This window comes from Puma concolor, chromosome C2 (assembly GCF_028749965.1).
Source record: "Puma concolor isolate L17-30 chromosome C2, mPumCon1.1.hap2, whole genome shotgun sequence".
Taxonomy (NCBI): domain Eukaryota; kingdom Metazoa; phylum Chordata; class Mammalia; order Carnivora; family Felidae; genus Puma; species Puma concolor.
Genome location: NC_141675.1, coordinates 114,477,874 through 114,500,792, shown reverse-complemented (window position 1 = coordinate 114,500,792; position 22,919 = coordinate 114,477,874). Strand labels below are relative to the sequence as shown.

Below are 22,919 nucleotides of genomic sequence, written 5' to 3'. Positions count from 1 at the left end.
TGTGAATGGGATCAGTTTCTTTATTTGTCTTTCTGTTGCTTCATTGTTAGTGTATAAGAATGCAACTGATTTCTGTACATTGATTTTGTATCCTGCAACTTTGCTGAATTCATGTATCAGTTCTAGCAGACTTTTGGTGGAGTCTATCGGATTTTCCATGTATAATATCATGTCATCTGCAAAGAGCGAAAGCTTGACTTCATCTTTGCCAATTTTGACGCCTTTGATTTCCTTTTGTTGTCTGATTGCTGATGCTAGAACTTCCAGCACTATGTTAAACAACAGCGGTGAGAGTGGGCATCCCTGTCGTGTTCCTGATCTCAGGGAAAAAGCTCTCAGTTTTTCCCCATTGAGGATGATGTTAGCTGTGGGCTTTTCATAAATGGCTTTTATGATCTTTAAGTATGTTCCTTCTATCCCGACTTTCTCAAGAGTTTTTATTAAGAAATGGTGCTGGATTTTATCAAAGGCCTTTTCTGCATCGATTGACAGGATCATATGGTTCTTCTCTTTTTTTTTGTTAATGTGATGTATCACGTTGATTGATTTGCGAATGTTGAACCAGCCCTGCATCCCAGGAATGAATCCCACTTGATCATGGTGAATAATTCTTTTTATATGCCGTTGAATTCGATTTGCTAGTATCTTATTGAGAATTTTTGCATCCATATTCATCAGGGATATTGGCCTGTAGTTCTCTTTTTTTACTGGGTCTCTGTCTGGTTTAGGAATCAAAGTAATGCTGGCTTCATAGAATGAGTCTGGAAGTTTTCCTTCCCTTTCTATTTCTTGGAATAGCTTGAGAAGGATAGGTATTATCTCTGCTTTAAACGTCTGGTAGAACTCCCCTGGGAAGCCATCTGGTCCTGGACTCTTATTTGTTGGGAGATTTTGGATAACCGATTCAATTTCTTCGCTGGTTATGGGTCTGTTCAAGCTTTCTATTTCCTCCTGATTGAGTTTTGGAAGAGTGTGGGTGTTCAGGAATTTGTCCATTTCTTCTAGGTTGTCCAATTTGTTGGCATATAATTTTTCATAGTATTCCCTGATAATTGTTTGTATCTCTGAGGGATTGGTTGTAATCATTCCATTTTCATTCATGATTTTATCTATTTGGGTCATCTCCCTTTTCTTTTTGAGAAGCCTGGCTAGAGGTTTGTCAATTTTGTTTATTTTTTCAAAAAACCAACTCTTGGTTTCGTTGATCTGCTCTACAGTTTTTTTAGATTCTATATTGTTTATTTCTGCTCTGATCTTTATTATTTCTCTTCTTCTGCTGGGTTTAGGCTGCCTTTGCTGTTCTGCTTCTAGTTCCTTTAGGTGTGCTGTTAGATTTTGTATTTGGGATTTTTCTTGTTTCTTGAGATAGGCCTGGATTGCAATGTATTTTCCTCTCAGGACTGCCTTTGCTGCGTCCCAAAGCGTTTGGATTGTTGTATTTTCATTTTCGTTTGTTTCCATATATTTTTTAATTTCTTCTCTAATTGCCTGGTTGACCCACTCATTCGTTAGTAGGGTGTTCTTTAACCTCCATGCTTTTGGAGGTTTTCCAGACTTTTTTCTGTGGTTGATTTCAAGCTTCATAGCATTGTGGTCTGAAAGTATGCATGGTATGATTTCAATTCTTGTAAACTTATGAAGGGCTGTTTTGTGACCCAGTATATGATCTATCTTGGAGAATGTTCCATGTGCACTCGAGAAGAAAGTATATTCTGTTGCTTTGGGATGCAGAGTTCTAAATATATCTGTCAAGTCCATCTGATCCAATGTCTCATTCAGGGCCCTTGTTTCTTTATTGATCGTGTGTCTAGATGATCTATCCATTTCTGTAAGTGGGGTGTTAAAGTCCCCTGCAATTACCACATTCCTATCAATAAGGTTGCTTGTGTTTATGAGTAATTGTTTTATATATTTGGGGGCTCCGGTATTCGGCGCATAGACATTTATAATTGTTAGCTCTTCCTGATGGATAGACCCTGTCACTATTATATAATGTCCTTCTTCATCTCTTGTTACAGCCTTTAATTTAAAGTCTAGTTTGTCTGATATAAGTATGGCTACTCCAGCTTTCTTTTGGCTTCCAGTAGCATGATAAATAGTTCTCCATCCCCTCACTCTCAATCTAAAGGTGTCCTCAGGTCTAAAATGAGTCTCTTGTAGACAGCAAATAGATGGGTCTTGTTTTTTTATCCATTCTGATACCCTATGTCTTTTGGTTGGCGCATTTAGTCCATTTACATTCAGTGTTATTATAGAAAGATATGGGTTTAGAGTCATTGTGATGTCTGTATGTTTTATGCTTGTAGTGATGTCTCTGGTACTTTGTCTCACAGGGTCCCCCTTAGGATCTCTTGTAGGGCTGGTTTAGTGGTGACAAATTCCTTCAGTTTTTGTTTGTTTGGGAAGACCTTTATCTCTCCTTCTATTCTAAATGACAGACTTGCTGGATAAAGGATTCTCGGCTGCATATTTTTTCTGTCTAGCACACTGAAAATCTCGTGCCAGTTCTTTCTGGCCTGCCAAGTTTCAAAAGAGAGATCAGTCAGGAGTCTTATAGGTCTCCCTTTATATGTGAGGGCACGTTTACCCCTTGCTGCTTTCAGAATTTTCTCTTTATCCTTGTATTTTGCCAGTTTCACTATGATATGTCGTGCCGAAGATCGATTCAAGTTACGTCTGAAGGGAGTTCTCTGTGCCTCTTGGATTTCAATGCCTTTTTCCTTCCCCACTTCAGGGAAGTTCTCAGCTATTATTTCTTCAAGTACCCCTTCAGCACCTTTCCCTCTCTCTTCCTCCTCTGGGATACCAATGATGCGTAGATTATTTCTTTTTAGTGTATCACTTAGTTCTCTAATTTTCCCCTCATATTCCTGGATTTTTTTATCCCTCTTTTTCTCAGCTTCCTCTTTTTCCATAACTTTATCTTCTAGTTCACCTATTCTCTCCTCTGCCTCTTCAATCCGAGCCGTGGTGGTTTCCATTTTGTTATGCATTTCGTTTAAAGCGTTTTTCAGCTCCTCGTGACTGTTCCTTAGTCCCTTGATCTCTGTAGCAAGAGATTCTCTGCTGTCAGCTATACTGTTTTCAAGCCCAGCGATTAATTTGATGACTATTATTCTAAATTCACTCTGTTATATTATTTAAATCCTTTTTGATCAGCTCATTAGCTGTTGTTATTTCCTGGAGATTCTTCTGAGGGGAATTCTTCCGCTTGGTCATTTTGGATAGTCCCTGGCGTGGTGAGGACCTGCAGGGCACTTCCCCTGTGCTGTGGTGTATAACTGGAGTTGGTGGGCGGAGCCGCAGTCAGACCTGATGTCTGCCCCCAGCCCACCGCTGGGGCCACAGTCAGACTGGTGTGTGCCTTCTCTTCCCCTCTCCTAGGGGCGGGATTCACTGTGGGGTGGGGTGGTCTGTCTGGGCTACTTGCACACTGCCAGGCTTGTGATGCTGGGGATCTGGCATCTTAGCTGGGGTGGGTAGGCAAGGTGCACAGGGGCAGGAGGGGCAGGCTTAGCTTGCTTCTCCTTAGGTGATCCACTTCAGGAGGGGCCCTGTGGCAGCAGGAGGGAGTCAGATCCGCTGCCGGAGGTTTGGCTCCGCAGAAGCGCAGAGTTGGGTGTTTGCGCGCGGAGCCAGCAAGTTCCCTGGCAGGAACTGGTTCTCTTTGGGATTTTGGCTGGGGGATGGGCGGGGAAGATGGCGCTGGCGAGCGCCTTTGTTCCCCACCAAACTGAGCTCTGTCGTCCGGGGGCTCAGCAGCTCTCCTTCCCTTTGTCCTCCAGCCTTCCCGCTTTCTGAGCAGAGCTGTTAACTTATGACTTCCCAGACGCTAAGTCGCGCTTGCCGTCGGAACACAGTCCGTCAGGCCCCTCCGCTTTTTGCAAGCCAGACTCGGGGGCTCTGCTTGGCCGGCGAGCTGCCCCTCCGCCCCGGCTCCCTCCCGCCAGTCCGTGGAGCGCGCACCGCCTCGCCGCCCTTCCTACCCTCTTCCGTGGGCCTCTCGTCTGCGCTTGGCTCCGGCGACTCCTTTCTGCTAATCCTCTGGCGGTTTTCTGGGTTATTTAGGCAGGTGTAGGTGGAATCTAAGTGATCAGCAGGACGCGGTGAGCCCAGCGTCCTCCTACGCCGCCATCTGAATATAAGCTCTTTAAAAAGGGATTTGTTAATATAAGTTACATTTAATAGCATGGAAACTACATGTATAGTTGGGCCTTGGACAGCAGAGTTTGAACTGCACAAGTCTACTTAAAAACCATTTTTTTTTAGGGGCGCCTGGGTGGCGCAGTCGGTTAAGCGTCCGACTTCAGCCAGGTCACGATCTCGCGGTCCGTGAGTTCGAGCCCCGCGTCAGGCTCTGGGCTGATGGCTCAGAGCCTGGAGCCTGTTTCCGATTCTGCGTCTCCCTCTCTCTCTGCCCCTCCCCCGTTCATGCTCTGTCTGTCTCTGTCCCAAAAATAAATAAAACGTTGAAAAAAAAATTTAAAAAAAAAACCATTTTTTTATAGTACAGTACTCAGTACAGTACTCAGTTTGACATATTTTCTTAATAACATTGTATATTCTCTAGTATGCTTCATTGTAAACACACAGTATATAATACATACAGCATACAAAATATGTGCTAATCAATGATTTATGTTGTTGGTAAGGCTTTCCGTCAATAGTAGGCCATCAGTAGTTAAGTAGTGGGGAGTCAGAAGTAATATGCATATTTTGACTGCCTGAGGTCTGCACCCCTAAGCCCCACATTAATCAAGCATCACCTGTACTATAGTAGTAAGCAAATATAAGAGTCTCAAGTGTATACAGAAAAATACTATATATTATGCCTGCAACTTTATGAAAAGAATAATTTAAACTTTATGTGTAGGAAATAGGTCAGGAGGATATGCACCAAAATGAGATTGCATTCCAGTTATTTGGCCTCTGGATTTCTTCTCTTCTTTCACGTTTTTGATCAAGTAAATTTTCTCATTTTAGTATCACTGAATTTTGTTGCTTCTTATAATTGATAGCATCCATAGCTTAATTAGCAGCAACATTTACTTTCTAGGTTGTACATATAATAATGGTACGTATTGTAGTCTAGGACTTGGTAAACTCTATCTTTTGAATAAGTAAAATAATGAAGTATAAACTTTTGGAAAAGATCAAGTTTGATGAATGTCTTCTGAAAAACAAAAGTGAAATGTACCTCAAATTGGGTTTACATTAGTTAAGATAGTAATTTAACACAAAGCAAACTTTCTAAATGTTTATTGTTTTATTAGAACATCTGCCTGTTATTATCCCTTGAGAGTAAATAAAATCATGTTAAAATGTCTAGAGTTCTGAATCATGGTTTAATTTACAAAGGTGTGATTATCTATGCATATTTTCTTTAAGATAAAATGATCTAATATTATAATTTTTATTTATAAACATTTAGTATATTAAAGCTATGCTTTTGCTACTACAAAACTTGCATAATACTATTTTTAATAATTTGGGACACTTATTGGATGTTTTAGTCAAAATAATTATTTATGAATATTTGGAAAAATACTTTTTCCTCATTTATGAAAACATTTTGACCATTACAGTTGACAATCCACTAGCTTCTCTTAGTCATACTTGTCTAAACACAACCCTTCCACTGTGAATACTGATCATTTTTATTACCTGACTGAATTCCAAAATGTCTTATTTGTGCTAGTGCAAGAATTCACACAAACTGGGGTAAATTATATTCTCTCATGGCTTCTCTCTCAAATAAGACTCTGTTTTAACATGAGAGTAAAGTACTGATGAAGGAGTCTATTGGAAGGATGTCTGTTGAATCACACATGCATTCGGTGAATGGTTGTTACCCACGGTGTTTGCTGTGATACATACTGGAGATTGAAATGAAGACAAAACCCCTGTGAGAGTTTGAGAGAAGTGACAGTAATAGAAGAGTGTAAAAGGATGCATTGGAGAGGAATAAGAAATTATACTTAAAAGGAGGATATTGTCCAGCTTAAATACAAGCTAATATTTAAGAACTCATTCTGAGCCAAGCCTTGTGCTAAGAGCCATCCATATGTTATCACAAATAGGGGCTGAAAAAACACACACCTTATTTTTTCAGTCAGAAATCCAAAATCAGTATCACTGAGTTAAAGTCAGGGTATTGTCAGTACTGACTCATTCTGGGAACTTATCTGTTTCCTTGACTTCCAGCTTCTAAAGGTCACCTGTATTCCCTTGCTTGTGTCCCCCTTTCCATCTTCAAAGCCAGCACCATAGCATCTTCAAATATCTCTCTGACACTCTTACCTCTGTTTCCTTCATCCCATCTCCTTCTCTGACTGTCCCTCATGCCTCCCTCTTCTAAATACCCCTGTGATTACCTTGGCCCCACCTGGATCACTCAGAATAATCACATCCCAAGATCTTTAATTTAACTCATCTTCAGAGCCCCTTTTTCTATATAAGGTAATATGTTCACAGATTCATATGTTCATGGATTAGTAAGTAGATATCTCTGGGGAGCCAGAGTTGGTTATTCAACCAACTATGGCTACTAAATGAAATAAGAGATGAAGATAGGAAAATGGGTTTTAAGCCAAGCTGTTGACTGGATTGTGTCCTCCCAAAAGTCGTATGTTGAAACCCTAACCCCTAATGTGTCTGTATTTGAAAATAGGTCTTCTAGTTTCAATTAAGGATAAATGAGGTCCTCAGGATGGAGTCCTAATTTGATAGGACTGGTGGCTTTAAAGGAAGTGAAGAGAGATAGCTCTCTGTTGGGCCTTCTGAAGGAATGGCCATGTGAAGACACAAAGCAAAGATGGCTTTCTGCAAGCCAGAAAGAGAGCTGCAACCAGGAATTAAACCAGCTGGCACCATGATCTTGGACTTCCCAGTTCTCAGAACTATGAGAACTATGAGACAATAAACTGCTGTTGTTCAAGCCACTCTGGGTATGGTACTTTTTTATAGCAGCCCAAGCAATCTAATATAGGAGATGATAAGATGGCCCCTGGGTTATACAAGTCTGAAGTTCAAGAGAGAGTCTGTGTTACAAGTTTAGATTTGGAACTTCACAGCCAAGAGGCAGTAGTTGGTGATGGTGAAAGGTATCACCCTGTGATAGATAGTATGTATACTGAAAGGAGAATACAGTTGAGTAAAGAACCATTTGTTTCTAGTAACACTGTTATCCAGTGCAGAGTGCTCAGCAACCTGATTGTGGGAGTAGGGACTGGCAAATGGTTGGGTTGGTCCTGGGTTTCATTCGCAGAGGGGAGGCGGGTGGCTGAAGGGCAAGTGGAAGTATTTGATGATAGTAGTAGGAGCTGCTAGAGGCAGTACTAGGTATCTTTACTTCCCATAACTCTGCAAGGCAGATAGTCAATGTTTTATAAGGAAACCAAAACTTGAAGACATTGAGCAACTTTCTGTGAGTCACAGAGACTTTTTAATTAGATTTTATTTCTAACATCATTCTTGGAATGGCAAAATGGAGAATCAATTTTGATCAACACGCAGAGTTTTGAAATGCAAATCATTTAGTCTAAAGAGAAACTCTTTCCATATCCCTTCAGGCAAGGAAGGAAGTGGTGTGCGAGACCCTTTGGTAGAGGCTAATACATTAGATTTAAAAGGTGTTCTGGGAGTAAAGGGATCAGTGAGTTTGAAAAGTCAAAATGTTGTGAATAAGAGTATTCAATATGTAAGTTATATACTGGACTTGTGATGTCAGAAATAGAGACAATTTTAATCTCCTTGAGGGCAGAGTTGCATTTGGGAGCATGTATTAGCAGAAAAGAACAAAAAGTGGGAGGTACAGGCTTCCAGTTATGGAAGGAGTAAGTCACAAGGATGAAGGGCACAGCATGGAGTGTATAGTCAGCGAATGGTATTGTAATAGTATTGTGTGGTGACAGATGGTAGGAGCTACACTTGTGATCACAGCACAATGGGTAGACTTGTCAGATCACTGTTGTACACCTGAGACTGATGTCACATTGTGTGTCAGCTATAGCTCAATTAATTAATTTAATTAAGTTAATAGTAAGTAATCATGTGCCTGAATCATACAGTTAAATCCTCAACCCCTCCTTGGAGGTACACACAGAAATCTCAAGCTTACGGCAGATTCATTCATTCAGCAAGTTACTGAGTGCCTATTTGATGTCAGGAGTCTTGCAAGGTACTAAGATAGAAAGGTCAATAAGATTATAGTCTCTGCCTTTAGGATGTTTAAAGTTAGTAAGGAGAAATCTGAGTTAATAGTTGAAACCAAGAGGTACTAGCATTAGAATAATTGTCGGTCCAGGGTATGGAGAAGGATAAATCAAGGAGCAGTGAGCTCAGCCTTTTGAAGGTATGTTTATAGAAAAAACAGCTTCAAGTTATTATTAATGAATCAATCACATAATATTTTCTTGTCAGGTTGTTGCCCGCCTCTTAACTCCCTCCCATGTGGCCTAATAGGAAAGGCAGAATTTTATTGAAAAGCAAAGGCCGCTTTTGCCTCAAGTATATAAACAAAGACAAATTTTTATCAAATACAGAGCTTTGACAGCAATAGATGTATTTGCTGTGTGCATGCATAAACATCAAATACTGTCTTAAAAGTGTGTTAAGAAGCGTTGCTGCAGGCATGCCTATGATCATAGAGTCTGGCCACTCCTGACAACTGACTGGGATGTGAAATTGGAGGCTGATTATGAACAAAAGGGCACGTCAACTAGGAAGTTAGTGTAAAGAAACACTGTAGTGCACCAAGCATTAAAATACAATGTAGCCCTCCAAATATTGGGGGAAGGAAGAAAGGGAGATAAATCCACTGAAATCATGAGTCAACTTTCCAGGCAACTGGAATGATTAACATGCACATTGCTGTCAGACTTAACTGCCATTTCTTAATGTTCTGAATTACTGCCTTGTGTCCTCTTGCTACATTCCAATCACAAAAATTGAGAGGAATTATGTCTTTAAAAAACAAAAACAAAAATAAAACAAAAAAACACTTGCCCAGAAAGAAAAAAGAAGCTGTCTAATATTTGGAATGTGGTGTGGGGAAAAAAATGAACAATATGGGATAATGTGTTACTTAATTCATTCACTGAAAAAGTCCCTACCCATTGTTTGATGAAGTTAAAAAACTCCTTCACAGGTCTTATACAAAATGTTTCCTGACCTAGACTTTAAAAGCCTGGTCACGAAGGATACTTAGAATAGCATATTTAACATGTCTTCTGTGGTATCAGGATAATTTTAAAAGATTTACTGGTTACATGGAAACTTTTTAGGACCGAAAAACTTGGCAAGTATTTACACATTAATCTTTATCTCTCAAAAAGTAGCTAGGTGGTAGGTATTTAACCCCCCCTCAACCCCACCTCCCGCGTCAATGATACTAAAAAGAAAAAAGTAATTTGACTTCCTCTAATACCACAAAACAAATGAGTGGTGAAGGTGGAAACAGAGGACCCATTTTCTAAGAACCTGTCCTTTCTCATGTCTTAACTATTCCTATTGACAAGTCTGGTTAAACATGAGAAATCTTGCATCATGTTGAATCTTTCTGTGACAGTGAATCAGAAGCATTCAATATCAAATATCATTTCAACTGGTGTGAAATTATAAATTTTCTTTAAAAGTGTTACTCTCTTTCATGTGTAGAAGGTGTGCTATGTATTGTGGAGAAATCCAACAGAATAGTCATAAGTTCTTGAATACAATTGGGTAGGTGACCCTTCTGATAACATTAATAATAATGGAATTTATCTTAAGACCTCAAGAGACTAAGATATCCCTCTAGAACTAAATTAAAAATTGGTTATATGTTTTTCCTTTATGCCGCTTCTTTTTTAACACTTTCTCTCTATGACACTTAAAAATATTCTTCCTGTTACCTTTACATACAGGAAGGAAAGTGGATTGTGCATGATTAGGTTAAAAAAACCTGAATGCAGAAGATACTGAGGCCTCTCTTAACTGTACACAATGAGAAGAAAACAAAGGATACTATGCAACTAAAAAAATGTTATCATATTGGAAAATCCCTGTCCACTAATATATCCCAACTCTGGGTCTTGAGGCTTTTTCCCCTTGATTTATTCATTTCCTTCATTCAACAAATATTAAAGAGTTGTTTATTATGTACTAGGCACTGTGCATACAATAGAAAATAGAGATGTTAAGGTCCATGCCTTCGTGGCTTACATTATAGTGGACATGATCAAGGAGAGATTTTCAAATGGAGAAATACCTACCAAATGTGTAAAATAGTTAAACATGAATTTCACAGAAATTTCAGATAGTCAGAAATGGTATACAGTAAATATATTATGCTAATACTTTCAAAGCCAAAGATCCCAGGAACACACTGTAGTTTAAAAAGTTGGGTTTATTTTTCATTTTAGCAAGGGAAAAACACACAACATGTGGAACTGTAGCGTGTGTCAGTAAGGGAAATTTAAATGAAACCTACTAAAGGATTTGGGCTTTCATTGGGTGATTTAGGCAATCTAAGGAAGAAGATTAGATTAGATGCTGCCAGAAAGCAGCAACGATTCTATAATTGAGTGTGTGTGTGTGTGTGTGTTTTGTATTAAGTATTTTTTATTCTATTTTTATTGATACACGTAGTTGACACACAATGTTACATTAGTTTCAAGTGTACAACATAGTGACTCAGCAATTCTATGTGTTATGCTATATTCATCACAAGTGTAACTATCACCTGTCACCATAAAACACTATTATAATACCATGGACTATATTCCCTATGCTGCACCTTTCATCCCTGTGACTTATTCATCCCATAACTGGAAGCCTGAACTTCCCACTCCCCTTCACCCCTTTTTGCCTATACCCCTACCCTCTCCCCTTTGGTGATCACCAGTTCGTTCTCCGTATTTATAGGTCTGTTTCTGCTTTTTTCTTTATTTGTTCATTTTGTTTTTTAGATTCCACACGTAAGTGAAATAATATGGTGTTTGACTTACTTCACTTAGCATAATGCCCTCTAGGTCCAACCATGTTGTTGCAAATGGCAAAGTCTCATTCTTTTTATTGGCTGAGTAATACTCTGTTGTATATATACATCTTCTTTATCCATTTGCCAATTGATGGACACTTAGGTTGCTTCCTTATCTTGGCTATCATAAATAATGCTGCAATGAACATGGGAGTGTAGATATATCTTCAATATCCTGTTTTCATTTTCTTTGGGTAAATACCCAGTAGTGGAATTACTGGGTCACATGGTATTTCTTTTTTTTTTTTTTAATTTTTTGAGGAACAGTGCTTCACCCTGTTGATGAGGTAGAGATTCTTACCCTAGAGTCATGGAATGCCAAAAACACAACACCCTATGTTAGGCAGGTGAGGTTGGTAGATATTTATCAATTACATGTACTCACAGCCCAGGGAGGAAGAGGACACCACACACTACACAGGGCCACCTGGAGGTTGCACTTGGGAACCTACCAAACAACCAGGGAGGCTGTAAGAGACAGGCTTTGTAGTACCAAGAGGATAAGGCACCCTCTGTTTCCCTTAGGAGGATGTGATTGGCTTGTTTGAATCATTCCACAGACTGACAGGAAAGTGAAACCTGCTACATGGGGATAAGGAAGAACTATATATGAGCCATTTGGTAAAGAGGGATATTTGGCTAGAGAACCATATATATGGGAGCTGAGTGGGAGGGAGAGCCTGTGGGAAGGCTGTTTGAGGCCTTCCCAGTTTCCCCCAGATATTAAAACAGCACATAATATTGGGCTTTAATTTTAGGACTTACACCACAATATCTTAATGAATCTTATCTCCACAGAGGGGAGACAAGAACAAGGATAAGGATAGAATTGGTGAAGAAAGAGCCATTATTCATTCTAGCCAAGAGAGGAGGGCATATTTAGTATTTTGGCATGTGACCTTGCCTTTTGTCTGTGCTTAGGCAAAGTACACAGTGACCTTGCTCTGTCTCATTTTGTCATGGTCTCAGAGTAACCTTGTCAAGGCTGGTATAGTGTGTGATAGGAGAGCTACATAGCCCAACTGTGAGACCGAGGACAGCTTCTGATTGTTGAGCTGCTAATTTTTTCTTTCTCATTTAGAAGGGACTGCTAGTAGTGGAGATTAAATTAGATGGATTTATCAGAGCAAGTTTTCTGCAGGAGGGACCTCAAATCTTGGCCTTTACTGCTTATGAGAAACCATCCCCATAGAGGACTGAGGAAGATGGACAAGGGAGGAAAGAGGACACTTTGTGGAGAACATTCCTATCAGAGGGAAATAGCAAGTGTAAGGAAAGAAATACCTCATTATACCTGAGAGATATGTTCTAAAAAGCCATCAAGAGTGTGGCTCTTGGCTTCATTGACTCTCAAGGGGTTGGAGGTAGGGGAAACCAGAGTCTCAGACATGGAAGAGCAAATTTTGGAAATCTTCCAAGAGATTGTGAGGTGACAGTCCCCCAAATGGATGGTCCCTCACCACCTCCACCATTCTCTCACAGTTTTAATTTGGTTATGTAGACTTTATATGGAAAATCCAATACTAATTGTTATTATAATATAATAACATAATATTAATAATAATAAACATCCCAGACACCACTAAATGGTAGTTATAAGCACAGACCCTGGAGCCAGACTTCCTGAGTTCAAATTACAGTTTTACCACTTTCTAGTTGTGTCACGATAGGCAGGTTATTTAGCCCATGTATCTCAGCTTCTTCATCTGCAAAGTGGGGATAATAATGGTACCCACCACAAATGTTTGTTGTCAAGATCAAAATATATATTTAGTTTTTAGATCTGGTTCATGGTAAGCAATGTATAAGTGCTACCTGTGTAATAATGATGGCGACAATGATTGGAAAAGAAAAAAAACTATAGTTAGCACCATATTCCTGTAGTCAATGAGTTAATGATGCACTAACCAGTATATAAAAATGTTCACACATCATAGTGAAGAATAATTTATCTTACTGATGGTTATGTACAGGGCCTCAACTCCTGCTACAAGGACAATAATATAATGGAACAGCCTTTGGCAATATCTTAAACTATGCATTTGATTTAGATTATTTTTTCCTCTCTGATATGTCTTATACATTCAGGCCTTCCACAGATAAGGGTTTTAATACATTTCCTGACTGCAATTTTTGGGCTTTGCCTGAAGAATGCACTAGGAGTCTCAGATCTTTAATTGAGGCAACCATATTTAGTGTCACTGAAATAAGTGTGATAACAGCTTGATGGTACAAAGTTTGACATGAAGAAAACACCTACCTGGTGATAATAGGATACATAAATTTCAGAGAACAAAAAAAACAAAGAAAATTACCACTCTGCCTGTCTTGATCAAATAACACCAGTGTTTTCTATTTATTTCACTACATTCAAAAGTTTATTTGGATTACTATGAAATGCTAACAGAAAATCACTTGCATTATGGGCTCAAGACAGGTGAGGAGTTTTAAAATATTGGTGAGCTTCTATTTTCACTAGCAAACTTATTAAGGCAAAATAAAAAAAAGAAATATCTGTTTTATTGTGGATATTTATTATAACAAACCACAGTGGTCCAAGAAGGAATTTGAAGTACCTTAGTAGGCCTGGATGTATAAGACATTAATTTAGACATAGGTACATACCTTTCTCTCAAGTTTCAGAGCTTCAATAGTAAAATGTCAAACATCTCTACCAATTGCCATTTTTTTAATGTCTGAGAGAAAATCTTTAAAAATTTTTTTTTTGTAATTACAAAACTGAAAAACTACAGCCTCCTTTTCCTGTCAACATGAAACATTTAACCTCCAACAGGTTGAGAGTATCATTAAGTAAAAACAGACTTTTCTTGTTTTGATGTCAAATTAAACAAGATTTATAAAACTCTAATATCATATGCACTGAACTTGGGAACCCCACTCTAGTCTGAGTTTTCTATTTGCTTGTTTGTTGGTTTAACGTAAATAGAGTAAACTCTCTTGTTAGACTGCTTTCTATTTCTAATAGACATGTTTACACATAATTTAGAAGCAATATTTTGGCTTATTTCCTTCCTAGTGTTTTTTTTTTTTTTTCACTTAAAAAATATCTTAGCATTTATAGCAGAAGGTGGTTAATATTCATGTATAGTCAATATTTAGTTGATTATAATGAATTGGTTCTTCTTTGGACCAAATAAGGATAATTGAAATCTATGGTACTTCAAAAATTTAATTTGGTTCTCTACACTTAAATTTACATTACATTGAACTATTAGCCAGAACTGCTAGCTAATAAACTAACTGAAGATACTTTAATTTTCATTTCTTTCACCATTCCAAAGATTCATATAACTTAAAGTACATGAACAGCACTTTACAGTTGATAAGCACTTTTATATATAGCATCACTTTTGATCTTCCCGGTATCCTGATGAGGAAGGGACATTATAGAATTATGGAAGATTTTATTATTATCTTTACTTGATAGATTAATAAATTGGTGATCAAGCATCATGCTCTTAAGCAAATGTAGGTAATTGGCCTCAGAAAAGTTAAGTCTGGAATTTCAAGTTTTATTGAATTTATTGCATTGCACTAAGAAAACTTCCAAACTTCTTTCCCACGATAAGCTCACTTGCCACCCTTGGCTTCTGACCTTTGAAACATTGTCTTCATTTTTCTCGCTCCCTCTGTGCACTCCTGCCTGGAACGTTACTGCTTTTCTTGAATATCCAAATCGTACCTATCGCTCAACATCAGCAAAAGTTTCACCTGCTCCAGGAAGCCTTCTAGCTGCCACTGTTCTTAGTTAACTAATACACCATTTGCAGAGATTGGTTCTTATGTTCTTGAGTGTTATATTTGTTCAGCTAAACTCTTCTGCTAGACTGTAAGCTCCTAAGAACAGAGACCAAGTCTTACACTTCTTTGAACTCACAGCACTGTAGCACTGGATATGTGTATATGTATACATATATATGTATACGTATATGTATATGTATACATATACATATGTGTGTATGTATACATATTAAATATGTATATTTAATATATATATTAAATATGTATATTAAATTTGTGATAAATATTTGCCTACTATTCATTACTTCCCAATAAAGCCATTGCTGAGCCATAAATTATCTTACTATGTTTGTATTCCAACCATGTGACTTGTAATTTAGCCTGTATAATCACCTATTATAGTTGAGTTCAGTGTAGTCATTTCAATATGTTCATGTACCAGTTGACCCTAGCATTGATTTCTGGTGGTAGTGAAGCTCAGATATATGGTCTGCAGGATCAAGTCAGCTACACATGCCTGATGGATTCCCTGAATAGAGCAGACATTTGGCCCATATTTCAGTATTGAGAACAGGAACAGGAAATGTTATACAGTGATTGCTTTTCTATAGAATTACATTAGCATCACCCATTCTGCTAGTCATAATTTCTCTGCAGATCAGGGAGATCTATCAATGGCAGTTCCTGTGCCTTACCATATGAAAGTGCATTCCATTATTCATTATAAATGATGCTGATCAAGCACATCATCATTATAAGTTTAATTTTTAAGAAAGAAATCTCCATGTGGAAATGACACAGTTGACAGTCATGTTAAAACAAAAAAAAAAAAACAGTACCGTATGACAACTCAGTTCCTCTGGAATGTAAGTATTCTGCTTAAACAACTACTTTTGTTCATATTTTAAGGAGAATTTGGAGAAGTCTGTAGTGGGCGATTGAAGACACCAGGGAAAAGAGAGATCCCCGTTGCCATCAAAACTTTGAAAGGTGGCCACATGGATCGACAAAGAAGAGATTTTCTAAGAGAAGCTAGTATCATGGGTCAGTTTGACCACCCAAATATCATTCGACTGGAAGGTGTTGTCACAAAAAGTAAGTACTGATTCTCTTCATTACTTCTTTTGTATATCTCTATCTTAGTTCCTTAAAATTAACAAACAAACGAAAACCTCACTAGCAATACCACAGCCATTAAGAGGATAATCTAGTTCAGGGGACGCCTGGGTGGCTCAGTCGGTTAAGTATCTGACTTCAGCTCAGGTCATGATTTCACTGTTCATGAGTTTGGGCCCCCTGATGGCTAAGAGCGTGGAGCCTGCTTCCGATTCTGTTTCTCCCTCTCTCTGCCCTTTCACTGTCCGCTCTCTCTCTCTCTCTCTCTCTCTGTCAAAAATAAATAAAAATATTAAAAATTTAAAAAAAGAAGATAATGTAGTTCAGATATCATCTTCTGAACCCCTCAGAATCTTGATATTAGGCTATGACATTATCAGAGTTTGCACTGGTCACCAAACAGCTTTGAAATGGTATTTATTACCTGTAAATCATTTGCTAGTTTAAATTGAAGTAATGAATCAAAAGTAAAGGGCTACATATTTTTCTAATCTCTATAAGCTGTTTACTTCTTCTAAAGCTGTTAAAATTTCAATATTAATAGAAGAAACAGTTAAAATATTTTAGGTCATTAAGGTAAAATACTTCTGCTTGGAAATAAATTTCATATACAAATAAGGATGCTTTATCTGAAGTAGAACTTCTAAACAAACATTTTTATATGGAACCCATCTACATAAATGCCATTAGAACTAAATTACTTTAATTTATATAAAATGGAAAAAAGAATTAAAAATTCAAGGGGAAAAAATCCTGTTTTTACAGAAATAGTGAGCTCAAAGCCATCCCTTTGAACTTTCTTAATATTTCTTAATATAAAATTAATCTTATACTCTAAAAAATAGATTGCTATATAAACACTTTTATTTGAATAATGACAGGACATAAACCTTAGCTCATTTCTCCTTATTCACTAAAAATTATAACTTATAAAACCCAATAGCAAATGGCATTTAAAAAAAAAACAAAAAAATGTAATTTAAATCTTTGAGAAGCATTTTTTCATAAAACTGATATTTCTCTTAAACCACTTATATAAAATTAAAACTTCACATCATATTTGAAAACAGGCAAGTATAAAAGCTTACTAAAAGCATACAACTGAGTATGTGTATGAAACTCCTAAGTCCCTCTCATAAGGCATTGACCAACATGCTGCCCAAGGGGAACAGAAGATAACAGTTAGCCTTGACAGTCTGGAAGACCCAAAAGTGTACTTTTGAAGACAGCTGTTGCACTGGTCTGTTACTTTAGTGACCTTAATGGGGCCTTCCGGTATTTATGTCCTGTGTTGCTCTCTCCATTGGTTCTGGACTTGTCCATGTGTCTGTCTGTGTGGAAGCATCTTACACGTTTGCACTTTGGGGCTTGTCCTCTTACAACACTGCTTCCTGTAACCCAGCCTCCAACACTGAGCAAAACCAGTCCCTATGGTGAAGCTTCGAGCAGTATTGCAAAGAGGAGGAAAAGTAGAATGTCCAGTCGACAGGTCTATCTGAGCTGCCCGCAGACAGTCCGCACTGAATGCCAGGCTTGTGATAAACCATCTCAGACATTGCCACCTCTCCCCACTACCACCACCACCAAAGCCAGATGGCTACAGCTGCAGTTGACATCTTCTAGAGCAAAGGAACCACCTACCTCAATCCAGTCAACCCATAAAATCATGAGAGAAGATAAATGTTTAAGCCACTGAGTTTTGAAAACTCCTGCCACTTAAGAGTTATACAGCTTTAGGTAAATTATTTACCATCTCTCTCCTTTACTTCCACATCTGTGAAAATAAGACCGAAATAACTCCTACTCTATAGTAATACTGTAAGGATTAAATTTGTTAATATATAAAGCATTTAGCATAGTATGTGTCATAATAAGCCACATTAAACGATAGCCATTATTGGTGCTATGTGCCAGACATTTTACACCTACAGTTGACCATTTCATTTTCACGGCAGCTACTATGAGTATCATTGTCCACTGAAGCTCAGACAGGTTAATTAACCTGCAGAAAAACCTCTAATCCAGTAGTATGGCAAGTAGCATGGCTGGTATTCAGGCTGAGTCAAAAAGACCTCTAAAACCCATGGGGTGTGTGTGTGTGTGTGTGTGTGTGTGTGTGTGTGTGTGTGTTGGGTTGATTTTTTTTTTCCTTTTTCTATATCATAGTGAATGAATCAGTTTTATACTTTAATTATCTTCATCTTATCTGAATTAAGTGACATTAAATAAATGACAATATGAATAAAATAATATAATACCACTTTTTAAAATAGAGAAAATATTTAGGTTAGTAAAATAAATTACTTCTAAAATGTAAAATTTGTAAAGAACCAGCTATGCCATAATAGCTAGTAAAGACTATAATCTAAAAGAGATAGAAAGAGAGAGTAGAAACAATATGTTAATTATTGTTTATATTGTCTGACTTCCTTGGTGTTAATTTGGCATGAACTTTTCAAGTCCTCCTTCTATCTTATATCTCTCTGGAAGGAAAAATATACTTTTGAAGTTGGGTCATGAATCTTTGCAAAGCATTTAAAATAATAATTTAAATATAATGTTGAGGTCTTCTTATATGTATTTTTGCTTGTAATATCTGGAAATGTGTCAAACAATAAATTCAGAGGTTGAAAAGTATCAGATCTTTGTTTTCTCCCTCTGGTAAATCACATTATATGACTTTGTTATGTCACATATTGCCATATATTTTATATGCTAGATATAGATATAGATATAGATATAGATATAGATATAGATATAGATATAGATATAGATAGATATGGATAAAAGTAATGAAAAGGGAAAAGATTTATATAGCTCTATGAAGTAGTAAGATTTATTTATCCTAAATCAACTGAATAGGTTTAGTGAGATAGTCTGTGGCACGTGTCTGCCCATTTGAAATACTCCCCAATGCAGTGATTGTTTCATATGTCTAATAATCTTGTCTAAAAATGGGACCAGTGACCTCTACAAAACCAGATTTGTATGCTTCCTAAGTCAGGGTCCTTGTTCCACTTCAAGAAAAAAGAAAGAAGTGGGGGGAAGGAAAGGGAGGAAAAGATAGTTGAGAAAGGACAGATGCAATATGCTTTTGAATGGCAATCATCATTACAGTTTGAACTTGTAAAAGTGAGCCCATATAAGGGTGCTGGGCTGTTGCTGAGGTGGATGGTAGAGATAGAGAAAGGGGTAATTCCCACAAAGATAAGTGGTCATATTTATACTCTTATCTTCTTGACTCAAGTGCTATGAGATTTTTAGGAGAAAGGCAATAAATAAATGAATGCCTCATTCCCATAAACACATGGTAATTGTTCCAAGATTGCCCTTAAGTAGCTAAAAGATAGCTAGCAATTAATGCTCCCTAAGGACTACCATATTGCATAAAAGATAATACTGACAAAGATAAAGATGAAGCATAAGTTTATGCAGTCATGTTAGTAGACTATCCTGGGGTTCTGAGAAATAAACTCACAGACTCTCAGTTGAAAGTAATGCAAAATTATAGATCAAAATCTTCATCAGATCCTTTTATAAATTCTTAATAGGGATACTTTTTATCTTATGTATACGTTTTATCTCCAAGAGATACATATTACAAAGTTCTTGGGAACACTTTGCTCTTTCATATTCAAAGCATATAACTACTTTTATTTTAAACTTGAAAGTTAAATGATTAAAAGCTGCATTATATAAAAAGTGTGTGCGATAAAAGTTGAACCTATTTATTTGATACGCATCACAATTTCATTAACCTGTTAAGATAAAACTGATATAAACAGAGATTAACCGAGCTAAACCATACGCTTAGCACATACTTTTTGTCCAACAAGCAAATAGAAGCCATTAGTTAGAGAACAGACTTGTAGCCATTAGTAGCATGCATAGTAGCAATTTGTAACTGGTAAGGTATACACCAGTGTCATTAGTTTCTTAACCAAAAGAGAAAGTACTACCCTCCTATAAAAAGATAAGAATAGTGGTTAAATGATGAAGACATACAGTGCAGTAACCACACTCCTGAAGCCTGGCCCAGCAGTTTGAATCATGATGATGGAAGGAACAAGAGAGAACTGATGAAGTGCCTATCTCCCAGCTTAGAGGCTGATAATTAAATTTAGATATACCAACTATATCTCAGGTAAATCATAGATCTAGTAAGGAGTAATAGAAACCAATGAGGATAGCAAATGAATTCCCAAACGTAACTTCATTTCATTGTAGGATTTTCCTAAAGACATTCTGTGGGGACAGAACAGGAGCTATAACAAGAAAGTGCCAGCATGCCCAAACCTCTTTAAATATGGCAGAGTACTGTGGGTTCCTTTCAGACAGTTTCAGTGGGTCTACACAGGCTCTAAGGGAGTAGATTCAAGTCAGTCAGATACATTGTACAGTGACTGCATGAGAAGTGCCCCTCTGGTTCCAGAATTGCATTCTGCTTGTCAAGTAATACATCGCCCAAAATTTCTGACTATTACTGTTGCCACCAATGTGATATCTGCCTCTCCACCTGGTGTGCGTCCAGCTACCAGTTACAGGGTCTTGACCAAGTCCTCCACGTCTTTAGGCGTCAGTTGTTTTTGTTTTTGTTTTTTTTAATCTACACAAAAGATTGAAAAGTGCAGATTGGACTAGAAAACAGTAAAAGTCACATTTAGCCCTAATATTTTGTGTTCCATTCCTTTGCCAAAGGAAGAGGGTCACAGATGTTGGTGAGGAAAATTTGTGCCATTGGTAACTTATCACCCCACTTGTAATTTTTTAAATAACTTCAGGTTTGTATCAGTAATCCAATGAGAAGATAGAGAGGTTCCAGAAGAAACAAAAAGTCCCTTTAATAAAGTTTTATTTTAACAATCTGTGAGAGAATGTATAGGTAAAATTTTCCTGTAAGGCAAAATCAAGGTTTGGATATAAGGAATGTACATTGTAGGGGTAAATATACTGCAAAACTGATTCTAATAAAATAAATTAGATAGTTTTCCCCCCCAACCCACCGGCCTCTGGAGTTCAGCCATTCTGCTAGCTAAGATAGTTTGAGAGGTTTGTTTTGCTTTGTTTTCCGAGACAGTTATTGAGCACCACCAGGTTTTAGAAATTATTTCTGATTAAAACCTAGAGCTATAGAAAAGAAGCACTCAGTGTTCGTGAGAAACCCACTTGTTGGTGTCTGTCCACTGGGAGCAACAGACAAGCAGGCCACTATTTCCCAGTGTGATGTGTGGCATGTGTTGTTCTGGATACAGTTATTGTTAATTTATTCATCCATTTATTCAGTGAATATTTACTTACTGGGTGCCCACTCATCTAGTCAGTGGTAATATGGTATTGAAAAAGAGCTTCTATCTACTGGAGGAAACCAAAAGTAATTAAATGCATGAATATAATTTTAGGTAAAGAGAAAAAAAAACCAAATGAAGTGAAAGATCAAGCCCTGCCAAGATTTGGTAGGAGAATATTCAGGCAGAGAAAACAGAAACTCTTGTGACTAAGAAAGAAGTTGGCATGTTTCGGGCATCCAAAACATCAGAGGCAAAGTAATAGCAGTAATACAGATTCGGGCATCCAAAACATCAGAGGCAAAGTAATATGTAATACAGATTACATATTCAAAGGAAAAGAACCATAGGCAGGCAAAACAGTGAGGGGACAAGTGTAGTAATCCAAGTAAAACATAATGGGAAACTAAATTAGATAAGTAAAGATAAGAAGAAGGGAATAGAGTCAAGAGATATTTCCAGAGTTAAATTGGGAGACTTCAGTGACTGATTTCAGATGTCTTACAAGTTTCTGGTTTAACACAAGAGAAGAAATTCTGGAGAAATGCAGATTTGGAGAGAAAATGATGAATTCTAACTTGATGTTGTATCTGAGGTGCCTGGGACACTTAAAGAAATCCAGGAATCCTCTGGAAACTGGGTGGACGTCTAGGCTGCAGGTGAAAATTTAAGAGTACTCATCAGATGGATGGTGAGGGGCACCTGGGTGGCTCAGTCGGTTAAGCATCCGACTTCAGCTCAGGTCATGATCTCATGGTCTGTGAGTTCGAGCCCCGCGTCGGGCTCTGTGCTGACAGCTCAGAGCCTGGAGCCTGCTTCAGATTCTGCATCTCTCTCTCTCTCTCTGACCCTCCCCCTTTCATGCTCTGTCTCTCTCTGTCTCAAAAATAAACAAGCAAACAAACAAAAAGATGGATGGTGATTGGTAGTTGAAGCTATTGGGAGGACAAGCTTACCCAGAAGGTTGAGGAGAACTATCCTTAACAGGCAAACTGAAGATGAAAAGCTTACAAAAGATACAGAAGAAACAACCTAGAAGAAAGGTTCCTAAGAATGAGGGAGAGGCCAATAGAGTAAAGGGAGCTGGGAAGCCAAGTAAGACAAGGATTGAGAATCATCTGTTGGGTGAGGCAATCAGGAGGGCACAGCCCATTACAGCTTATATGAAGATGGTCAGATTGCAGTGGACTATAAGGTATGTGCACACTGCAGTCAGACTGATAGGTTAAAATGCAAATTAGATTGTGTTGATTTCTTACTTACATTCCAGATGCTTACCATGCTATGTTATTCATTCATTCAAGTAATATTTATTATGTACCTAACTACTGTGTGCCAGGCACTTTAATAAGCATTAGGCATTTGGCAGTGAAAAAGAAAGCCAGAATACCTGTCCTCCTGGGTCAGGTCCATACATCTATGTCCTCTGGTTTCATTCTTCTCCAGTCTCTTGAATTGTAGATTACATTCCTGCTGAATGACAAAAGCATCTTAAAACTTACCCTCATTTATTCCATGTATCTCTCCCTCTTTGAAATCCCTGAGGAGCTGAATGCAAATGTACCAAGCTGACCCCAATGGGTACATAGATAACTATGATATGAAAAGGATATTGGTACCTAGAAGGCCCAGACACCTCTGGAGTTACCAGCCTCCTTTTTTTTTTCAGTCATGTAAGGGGCAAGGTCATTTGCTCAAGTGATAGGTAAAGGGCTTGGGGTATTCCTGAATGTTTGAAA

The 22,919-nt window shown here is 37.8% G+C and overlaps 1 protein-coding gene across 4 annotated transcripts in view; it reads left to right on the top strand.

The window, feature by feature from the left end:
• Positions 1–22,919, top strand: part of EPHA6 (EPH receptor A6) — an 889,565-nt gene that overhangs the window by 661,891 nt on the left and 204,755 nt on the right. For all 4 annotated transcript variants that reach the window (XM_025913797.2, XM_086675668.1, XM_086675669.1 and 1 more), the window contains one exon: positions 15,689–15,874. In XM_025913797.2, the coding sequence (XP_025769582.2) occupies positions 15,689–15,874 (186 nt within the window). The remainder of the gene's footprint in view (positions 1–15,688; positions 15,875–22,919) is intronic.